This window comes from Temnothorax nylanderi, unplaced genomic scaffold (genome assembly GCF_030848795.1).
Source record: "Temnothorax nylanderi isolate EJ_2023f unplaced genomic scaffold, tnyl_v1.0 TNYL_tig0330_pilon, whole genome shotgun sequence".
NCBI lineage: Eukaryota > Metazoa > Arthropoda > Insecta > Hymenoptera > Formicidae > Temnothorax > Temnothorax nylanderi.
In genome coordinates, this window is record NW_027249392.1 from 32,894 (window position 1) to 44,260 (window position 11,367).

The following is an 11,367-nucleotide window of genomic DNA, read 5'->3' on the forward strand; positions in this document are numbered from 1 at the left end:
CCTGAAAACGAAAATTTAGATTATTCGTCCATCTCTGTTGATTTTAGAGCAACTTGCATAGAAGTTTCATGGATTGATTATAAGGGAACAAAATACAAAATTGGTACATATGTTGTTCTTGGTTCAGATAATTTTGAATTGCCTATCTTTGGTGAGATTCAAAGGATATATTGCACGGAGGGCTTTAAGGTTTGCCTTGTGTGCTTTACTTTTAAAACAATTGGCTTTGATGAACATATGCATGCATATGAAGTTCAAATGAGTGCTAAAATTTCTTATATCGACATTGATGATTTGTTTGATCACATTCCAGCTATTTCAGTCAGAATGAATGATGGCAAATACTTTATTTCTACAAGGCATGCATTGTGAGTATGTACTGACAAATATGTTAATGTTTTATCATAAAATTACCTTAATTTAGAATCTGCGGTGTAAATGCATTCGAAAATAAATTAATGTCATTTGAAAATAATTTGTCTATTTTTTACTGTTCGTTCTTAAATAAAACTGACCATCAACCGATTAAAGCATTTTGGTGTTGCCTTCAATCTTGTGCATATTGTTATCATCTTATCTGATTGTATTGTATACAAATCATCTGCACGGAAAAATTGTTGTAATATTTTTAGGTGTTCATATATTATAACTTTTTTTCCGTGCAGATGGTTTGCGCAATCAGATAAGATGGTCGTAACAATATGAACAGGATGGCCACCATGCAGGAGTAAGTTGACTGGAGCAACCAACTAGTAGGCCATCGCGCGGGAGTTATTGGTTAGGGAGTAGCCAATCAGCAAGCCCCTGTAAAGTAGGCAATTGGTTGGAGCAGCAAAGTCACGTATTAACTCCAGCCAAGCTTGTAGTAGCATTGAAAATTGGTTGCTGCAGCCGACTGAAATGCTATGCCATATTTGACCATTGAAATTGGCTGACGCAGCCAATTCTAGGCTACTGCAGCCAATCTTTTCTTTCAGTGTATGATAAATGAGTATCTGAATCTCTGAAAATATCTTTAAATTTGATAGAAATAGAAGGAAAAAACGGAACGGTGAACCATTTTTTAAAAGCAGCGTTATCCTCGGTATCATTAGGATTTTGTTTTTTTTGTTTGTTTGAAAAAGAGACTTTTAAGACGTTCGTGAATAGTGTTAAAAATAAGGTCTAAAGGGTAATCATTGTTCAGAAGGATGTTAACAATAAGTCCCAGATTTTTTTCGTGAAACTTCGGGTGAGACAATAAAAAAGCTCGGTCGATAAGTCCCATAATGGTACCGCGCTTTTGAGACGAGGGGTGACAAGAATTGTAATTTAAATAACGGCCCGAAAAAGTTGGCTTATGATACCAATCAAATTCAATAAGACCATTATTGTTGATAATGGTGGTATCTAAAAAATTGAGTTTTTTGTTACCAACCTCTATGGTAAACTGTAAACGTGGATGGAACGAATTAAAAGTTTGTAATGTAAAATCGACCATGTCGTAGGGTATGGCCATCGCAATGTCATCCACGTATCTATAAAAAAACGGTAGAAAGAAATTAAGAATTCTAATCGCCCTCGTCTCGATATCTTGTAGAACTAAATCCGCAAGGTCAGGAGATAAAGGAGAACCCATGGGAGATCCGAAATTCTGTTTGTATATATTATTATTAAACCTGAAAAATGTAGAGTCAAGAATGAGTCGTACTGCGAGAACAAATTCATCTTTAGGAATGTCGCAGTGTTTTGAAAGATGTTCCCATCTATTGCAAATACTGTCAATAGCCAGATCAGAAGGAACGTTTGTAAAAAGTAAAACCACGTCAAGGGAGACAAGAGTGTAATTGTCATCAAGACGTGAACCGTTCAAGTTATTAACAAGTTGGAAGCTGTTTTTTATGTGGCTATTGGCTTTAGGAATGCTAGAAGAAATTATGTTGTGTAAGAATCTAGCTAACAATAAGTTGTGTAAAGGACCATCGATGGACGAAACTATGATTCTTAATGGGTGGTTTTGTTTGTGGATTTTCGGAAGTCCATAGGCTCTCGGAAGTACTCCATCACTACAATAGAGGAACTTATAAGTAACCGGTGTAATGTAATTCAAATTCTTCCATCTAGTGAGCAATGTTCTTACGTTTCTTGTAAGGGAGAGGATGGGATCTTTTTTGACTCTGGTATACGTGTTCGTGTCTGATAAAAGCACTTCCATCTTATTTTTGTAATCCAGAGAGTTCATGGCTACAGTTATGTTTCCTTTGTCAGCTCTGGTGAGGATAATATCAGGATTATTATGGAGAAAAACTTTGGTTTGTGAAAGCATTTTACAAATGATTTTGTCCGAGTGAGAGGGAGAAAAACTAGAATCTGAATTTATCTCGTTAATGATAGGAATAGAGCGATTTCTAATATATGTTTGTATAGGAACCGGAAGGCCTTTGATATTATTTTCTATGCTTTTAATGAACTCAAATAAAATTTTTTGTTTATTGTGATAAGGGAGTGAGAAATTGTCGCCCAACTGTAATTCAGATACTCATTTATCATACTACAGTGTTAATAAATTAAACAGATTTATCAAAGTTCAGAAGGATGCTCTTCCGACTTTCGCAACGAGTAACGTGGTCTACAAGATCCTTTGCCGTGATTGTGACGCATCATACGTGGGGCAAACTGGTAGACAATTAAAAACCAGAATTTCCGAACATCGTAGCCATATCAATAGAAACAGTTCTGCTCACTCTGTGATAACGGATCATAGAATTCAGAATGATCACGATTTCGATTGGGAAAACGTCGAGATTTTAGATCATGAAAGATTTTATCACAAGCGTCTTATCTCTGAAGTCCTACACATTAGACAACAACGCCATAGTTTAAACCTACAGTCAGATACCGATTGCCTACACCACGCATACTTGTCCATCATAAATACTGCTTAACCTTCGGTTTTTCCCTTCTTCGACCGTCTACTTTGTTTATTATTACGTTTCCGAACTACATACTTGTTGACCCTCTTCTCATTTCGATTTCAACCGACACGTGTGTGACTGCAATATTCTCGCTTCTTTCCGAGATGTGCGACTCTCCGGATTCACACCTGATTGCTACGACTTTTTAATATTGTACATTTTTGACTGCTACAGAACTTGAGGTGAGCTCTCTCCTTTCTTCTTTTCTGTTTCTGGTAACGAATGATTAAACATATTGTTCTTCCGTTTCTTAGTGGAAATGTCCACCATAATCGTGTGTACCAGCTCGCTTATCAAGACATCGCCTCAGGAAGGGAGCTTGCCGCCTCGAGTTCTGCAGGAATAGATTTCCACTTGTGTTAATAAATGCTGAAGATGGCTCAAAGGAAGAGCCGAAACGTTCGTTACTTGTAAATACTAGTCTTTATTTTTATTGCGCACCACTTCCCGCGCTTGACTCGCATCGCCGTTTTTTTCGCTGACAACATGTTACAGTATAACATTTTTAAAACATGTTCAATAACAGAAATAAAGAATAATTTACAAAATAAAATATTGCATCTTTGGCTTTTATCACATACTTATTACTATTTTATATCACATTTTTATCGCATATTTCATTACAAATATATAGATAATATATGAAAAATAAAGTATTCGGATACTATTAATCTAAACAATGACACGGATAATTTAAATCCCATATACGATAACGTCATCTCGAGCGTATAATTGTTTTGTTTTCTGCGGTTGGTTACTTTGACAACCTTGTTAGTTTTTAAACATATGCGATACTGCCAATTCGTTCCTGACTTCTATTGTGTGAACATGAGTCGTTGTGTGGCTCGAAAATCTTGATATTTCGTTGTAACACCTAGACACTGTAATCCGCTAGTATGATACGAAATGTGAATTGGTGCTATCGTGGGACATTCTCTGTGTAAATAAGTCCCCTTTTTTGTTACTTTCTGTGGTTTTGACATCATACTTATTAATTTTATTAATTCTAGCCTTTTATGTATGATGTTTTGCTTTCTCATAGAGGAAGCTTAGTTTTCGTAAAAAAAAAAATTTTTTTTGTTTTTCTGAATGTGTTCAGAATGTTCTAAAACGTCGAAAAATCATTTTTAGAAAAAATGTCCGTCTGTATGTATGTGTGTATGTGTGTGCATATGTTGTCCGTATGTGCTCTAACTTCCACAAATATTGAGATATCGGGCTCTTTTTTTTTTAATCGATAGAGAATCATTCAACGAAGGTTGGTATTGAATTGGGCGATGATCTGTAAAAGGGTTCTTTAAAAAAAAATTTTTTTTTTTTTAGAAAAGTGTGTTTTACGCTGTAACTTTATTAATATTTGAGATAGCGATCTATATTTAATTCTATTGTATTTTCCAGTTTTTTCTACTCCTATTTCATATATAATTAATTAAAATTTGGTTAATTAGTTCCGGAGTTTTTCAAAGTCTATGTTTGATTGTACTGGGACGATTAACGACGATTCAGCGACGACGCTGAATATTAAACAAATTCAACTTCATTTCTTTGACGCTAGCATCAAAGCGAAATCGCCACGTTCACCTTGTTGACGCTCATTTTCAGCGTCTCATGAATTTGCACCTTAATACATTCACAATTTTGTAAATGTTCAAGACGCTTGTCGTCACCTTACCAACAGCGTTTTGTTTAAAAATTGTGATCGAATTTAAAGATAATATGTAAGTACAAATTCATCTCATACTTGTCAAGTTTGTCAAAAATTGTGATCGAATTTAAAAAAGTTGGCATATTCAATGGAAGAAAGACAGAGGGAAAGAGAGAGAGGGATAGAGAAGAATTTCTTCAAAGTAAGTGAATATTAAATATAATAATTACACAAAATTTCAGAATTGTTTGTAATAATTAATTGACTACAATAATCCAAAGAGCTCGAATAAAATTTTCCTTGGTACATGTCTCACAACTTTAATAGTTTAAAGATCCGTGCGCGCGCGCGCGCGCACACACACACACACACACACACACACACACACACACACACACACACACACACACACGCGCGCGCGAGAGAATCAAGAGAGGAAGAGATACAATTAATAGATATGAAGAGAATCAAAGAGAGGAAGAGATAAAACAGGAAGGTTAATTAATTCAACGATGTATTAGCGCAACACACGCGTGTGCGCGTGGTGCGCGCGCGCGTGTGTGTATGTGTGTGTGTGAGCACTTGTGTGCTGATCTTTAAAATATTATTAAAGTGACTTATACATATAGGAAATTTTCTATAGGAATTTACTTTGAAAATCATGATAGTTGTGGGACATGTACCCATAAAAATTTTATGCGAGCTTATGTAGTGAATGTAATTCTAACGAAAAAAAATTCCGTGTAATTATAATTAATAAAAGTTAAAATATTGTTATTACAACATTTTAGTGATGGAAGATGGATTGGATAAAATTCTACTACAAGCTTTATTAGATTATGAAAATAAGCAAATTCAGAAAGAGATTAATCCGAAAACTAAAATGATAAAGAAAGAGAAAAAAAACTTACGAAAAGATGATAGTGGAGAAAAACACGACAAAAACGACAAAGGTAAAAGAAAAAGCATGAAAATATAATAAAGTAAAATTTAGATTTAATAAATATAATAAATAAATTATGTTATTTTATAGAATATAAAGATATTCAAATGGCGGAAGAAATAAAACAGAAAGAGGAAGAAAAACGAAAATTTAAAGATGACAGTGGAGACGAACCTGAAAAAGAAAAAGAAAGAAAACCGAAAAAGAAATAAGGAAATGCATGAAAACATGCTATACTAAAATTTTGCTAACAAAATATTTAAATAAATTAAATAATATCAAACGGCCAATTTCGAGCTAATACCAGATGTTAGAAAAAAATATTTAATACATTCAATAATCGTATACAGACTTGTTTACGTTTCGATTATTGAATGTATTAAATATTTTTTTCTAACATCTGGTATTAGCTCGAAATTGGCCGTTTGATATTATTTAGCTATTGCTTGTCGAGCGAAACTTTTGTTAATTTAAATAAATTGTTAAATTTTTTTTTATAAACATTTTTGGAAAATAAAACATGTCTTTAATAAATTAGTAAAATAAGTAGTGTAAATGTTTATTGGAAGAAGCACATTTATAATGATTTAAGATTTAATAACGATATTGCTATCGTAGAGAAAAGACGGAGGGAAAGATAGAGGGATATAGAAGAATTTGTTCACAGAGTAAGTGAATATTAATTATAATTAAACAAAATTACAGAATGGCTTTTAATATTAATACTTAAAAGATCCGCACACAACAAAAACACGGATTACGCATAATAATGTTTATTAATGCACACAACAAAAACACGAATTACGCATAATAATGTTTATTAATGATGACGGGATGTTGTCTCGGACCACCCCTGACGCGACCACGTTGAGCGTACCAACGTTGACGACTCAAACCGCGTCCTCTTCCTCGTCGATATCCTATAACAAAAACAAACGAATAGTATAAAAATACCCCAAATAGCAAATACAAAATTTAATTATTTAAAAATAAAGTAAACATTTCAATAATTAGACATTAAATTGACTTTGCCCTAATATAGATTAAAATATTCGTATTTTTATAAAATACGTACTAATTGGTCTGTGTTGCTGCTGCGGAAGCGGCTGTTCGTTAGCTTCCTGCTGTTGCTGTCCCTGCGGATGCTCCAGCATTAGCTGCACGGCATCCAGCTGCTGCTGCTCCTGCGGGTGGTTCCTGGGTTGGTCCCATAAATTTCGTCGAACTCCTGTAACATGAAAATACGGAAAAGACAATAGACAATTAAATACTAAAAATAGTAAACACAAAAATTAAATATTGTATAATAAGGTAAATATCTCAATAACCAGAGATCTAATTTACATTATCATAATATTCATAAACATTTTTTTAAAAACTAAAAAAATACGTACTTATTATTTCCTGCTGCTGCTGCGCGTGCGGCCGCTCGTTGACTTCCTGCTCACGCGGTGCCTGCGGCGGTTCCAGCAGTGGCTGCTCAGCATCAGGCTGCTGCTGCGCCTGCTCCTGCGGCTGTCTCCGCGGCAGCAATTCTCTCTGCAGCTCCTCAATTTCAATACTTTATGACGTTGAATGGTATTGAGTGCGAAACGTTGATTGTTGTGTTACATTAAAAATTGAAAGTATTCGAGTAATGACACATTAATTGATCGTGGTAGTGAAAAATCGGCATTTTCATAACTGAATAAGCATGGAAATGCTATAGATATGTATTGAATCGCAGTAAACTCATTTATTGGATTTGACTTAGCATGCCAGAATTTCGTTCGAAACGATTGTTTGAATAACAGTTTCTTGGCAGACTTGTGGAATAACTGGAATACCGATTTCATGGACAATATTGTTATTGTTATCATCTTGAGGGTTGGTCGAGGGTTCCTCAAGATCAATTTGTTGAAGTTGAGATATTACGTCACCGTTTTCTGGTAATCTTTGAAGATTTGAATCATCGACGGTAACCTCTTGATAGAAACGATTGTTTTGTACTAACTATGCAAAACATTGAGAGTAACAGTAAAGTGTGCAAATTAGAAACTTGCACATTGCTTCCTCATCATTACAAATCGCTACCATTGCTCCTATTTTATTTCGCTCACAAAGCTTTTCTTCTGAGGAAACTTATATTTTACTTGATGCATAATTATTAGTATTTATTATTTTGGGTTCCTCATAGAGAAATCTTTATGAACAAAATAAAATAGGAGCAATGGTAATGATCTGTAATAATGAGAAAACAGTAGGGGAGACCGGGGCTAAACAGTCCGTTTTTTTTCGGTGCCGATTTTTAACAACAAAATAAATAATTGTAGTTAAATATGGTATACCACTGTAAAGAGTGAACCTTTAGCTACAAAATTTATATAGGAAATTTTTGTCTACGTCGCTTTGTTTAACCGGTATAGAGCAAAAACGACAACGGTGGAAAAATTGAAATCTCAAAAATGCCGGGGTATAACAGTCTGCACTGCATTTTCAATACATATACGTACATCTAATTCTAAAAAATAATAGGATACATGCAATAATTGTTTTTTAAGAGAAAAATATAAAAATTTATTTACAATTTTTATGCGAAACATTATTAAAAAATAGTTACGAGGGTTCCTATTTCCGCAGAAGTCACTCGCTCGACTTGTTTCACTCCTCGACGTCCGATGACTCTATTCGGTGTCTGAACGGTTGTAATTCCCGTCTCATCCATATTCCATATGCAGTGAGCCCGAAAATACCTTGGAAATGCACCCGGACTGCTTACTGACCGATTAGCCCCAAACACAAGTTTCAGGTTTGATCGCCCACGAAATATTAGACATCAACGATAATGAAAAAACTACACTGGATTCGTGTTCAGCATGCATTACTCTTTATAATCACGTACCTCGAGATTTGGAGAGCAAATATTATTGCAGATATTACAAAATTTCCACGCGCAGAAAATGTAACTTTCACCTTTCGAAAACACGTTTGCCCTCGTAAAAATCATAACACGGCAAGTAACCTGCCGAAACTCCGTTGGTCACATGGGTACTATGAGCAGCATTTACAATGTTAATAGCGAGTTCGCACAATATACAGGTTCCGAGATATTTGATTAGACGTATTTACCCCGTAGACGTTTTAGCCCCTGTCTCCCCTATGCAAGTTCCTAATTTGCACACTTTTTAAACTTTTAAATTTAACTTTTTTATGAATTGATAGAGGGTTAGCTTAATAGCACAAGTGGGATTTTACAATCAACGCAATGTCAAATCGATGTTGACTCTGGGAGTTCAGGCTACATGGTCCATATATGGACTTCGCATATGGACCTTTGATCGCGTATAGTGTATAGCTGGGTCTAATCAACCAAATCTTAAAGAATTATGTATGAAATAGGAAAAAACTGAAGAATATAATAGAATTATAAATAGAATTATAAATATCTCAAAATTAGCGGAAGTTAGAGCAACAGACATTTCTCAAAAAATTCAAAATTTTATAAAGAAAAAACCCTTTTACCGATTATCGCCAAATTCAATACCAACCTTACTTTAATGATACTCTATATAAAATTACATGTATAACTTATACACTTTTAAAGCAGAAATCAGTAACCCTTTCACAGATACTCGTCAAATTCAATACCAACCTACCTTTAATGATACTCTATCCATAAAAAAAATTAAACTCAATATCTCAAAATTTGCGTAAATTAGAGCAATTACGTAGATTTTTTTTAGATAGAAATCGGTAACCCCTTTAGTATTAACAATTTTTCTAATTTTATTATATTTTTTAGTTCTTTCTACTCCTATTTTGTATATAATTCTTAAAGATTTAGTTAATTAGTTCTTGAGTTATAGAAAGGACTATGCCCAGTTTCATATAAAAAATTGGGCCCCTGGTGAACAGCAATCAGACATGGCTAGAATTGTAGGGCATCAAAAGAGGATTAAAAAGTTCCAGGGGCACAACTTTGTAACGAGTCCCCTGAGTGCTTACAGCTGTCCAAAGTTTGCTATTATGACTATATTATGACCATGTACTGGTCTGGTCCGATTTCTCTGCGTCCAGGCCTTTCCGCGGTGACGGAGATAACGGATTGTACCAAAGACATTGAAATAATATGTCTAGAATGTATTTGGTACAATTCATTAACCCGGCTAACAAAGAAAGGTACGGAAGTGTCCCCCTCCGATTTTGATGAGCTTTTAAAATGTTGTTTTCTAGACAAAAATAAGGGACACGTATTTTTTATACGTGCCCATATACATTTAGGGGCTGAAACAACAATTTTGAAAAAATCGGTTTTTCTCTTTTGGGCCAAATGTTTCCGAAACTATAAAAAATAGAAAAATTTTTTTAAAATAAAAGTTGAATGGTTTGAAAAGTACTTTAATATTATAATTTAGGTTAGGTCAGTATGCTCATCAGACTTCAATTAGGCAATTAAAATTTTCTGTTTCGTACTTTGTGAGTACCCCTCTATCGATTAATATATGACTCATGACTGTTCACTCGGGGCCCAAACTGGGCATAGTCCTTTCAGTAAAATCTGTACACACACACACACACACACACACACACACACACACACCACGCACACGCCCACGCCCACGCCCACGCCCACGCCCACGCCCACGCCCACGCCCACGCCCACGCCCACGCCCACGCCCACGCACGCGCACGCGCACGCGCACACGCACACGCACACGCACACGCACACGCACACGCACACGCACACGCACACGCACACGCACACGCACACGCACACGCACACACACGGACATTTTTTTTAATGCGATTTTCCGACGTTTTAGAGCATTCTGAACACATTGGCATAAAAAACTTTAAAAAAAAACCAATTTTTTCTCCGGCCTTTTTTACCTCTATTTCATATATAATTCTTTAAGATTTGTTTGATTAGACCTAGCTTTATACGCGATCAAAGATCCATATACGAGGTTTACGAAGACAAAGCTTCCTCTATAAGAAAGCAAAAGAGCTCTTTATACTTTATTTCGATAAACTTGAAAATCTTTAAATCCTGCGACGTAAACCTTAATATTTGATGGTAAATGTGATAATATCTTGGCAATGTCTTGAACTTCTTGCTTAATATATATATATATATATATATTAATCATATGATCACTGTCTTGGAGATCCTCTTGTTTCTGAACGATAAATACGCATTACTGACAATGAGTGAATGCGTGCGATCAACATTTGTTCAATATACGACAAATTTTTTAATACATCCGGAATTATCCCGGAACACATTTCATTGAAAGCCGTAAACTTTGTTGCTTTTTTCTTGCAATAAGCACAACGAAAAGTTACTGTATAAATTGTCAAAACTCGACGATTGCAGTTACCACGTATCTTATAATTTAACTCTTCAAGAGTTCGTTCGAAATTATGAAAAAATAAACTGATATCTATCTTGTCGTGTTTGGCAGCGCTTGCATGCTGTTGTTCTCGGTAAGCCTGTACATGTGTACATTCCTACAAACGGATTCTCGACGGATCCGGCCACCAATTGAATTGATGCCCTTGCGACGTTTTTGTGGCATGTGTCTGCAGTTGTATGCAATAATCCGATCTGAGCCTAAGTCCAGATAACCAAAGAGTAGTCCGCAAAAATATTCTAAGTCTGTATATTATAATCCGATCTAAGTCTAAGTTTAAAAATCAAAACGAGTAATCTGTGAAAATATATTCTAAGTCTGTATGCGATAATTCGATCTAACGATAAGTTTAAGTCCGATAATTAATCAAAGAGTAGTCCGCAAAAATATTTTAAGTCTGTTTATATCTGAGCTGTCTGTGTCTGGGTCGCT

General features: G+C 35.0%; 1 protein-coding gene and 2 long non-coding RNA genes across 3 annotated transcripts; 1 reads left to right on the plus strand and 2 right to left on the minus strand.

The window, feature by feature from the left end:
• Positions 1-1,090: 1,090 nt before the first annotated feature.
• Positions 1,091-2,556, minus strand: LOC139781335 (uncharacterized). The gene has a single exon (XM_071720206.1). It carries the CDS (start codon positions 2,303-2,305, stop codon positions 1,091-1,093), a length of 1,215 nt encoding a protein of 404 aa, XP_071576307.1. The 5' UTR covers positions 2,306-2,556.
• Positions 2,557-5,064: 2,508 nt separating this feature from the next.
• Positions 5,065-5,818, plus strand: LOC139781344 (uncharacterized). Its single transcript, XR_011720504.1, has 2 exons — positions 5,065-5,552; positions 5,633-5,818. It is a non-coding gene; the product is annotated as an uncharacterized lncRNA (long non-coding RNA).
• Positions 5,819-6,211: 393 nt separating this feature from the next.
• Positions 6,212-7,734, minus strand: LOC139781343 (uncharacterized). Its single transcript, XR_011720503.1, has 3 exons — positions 6,937-7,734; positions 6,618-6,770; positions 6,212-6,462 (listed from the first exon to the last, which is right to left on the minus strand). It is a non-coding gene; the product is annotated as an uncharacterized lncRNA (long non-coding RNA).
• Between the last annotated feature and the right edge of the window lie 3,633 nt (positions 7,735-11,367).

Excerpts from the sequence above, each read along its gene's own strand:
- LOC139781335 (XM_071720206.1), bottom strand. The coding sequence starts at position 2,305 with ATGCTTTCACAAACCAAAGTTTTTCTCCATAATAATCCTGATATTATC.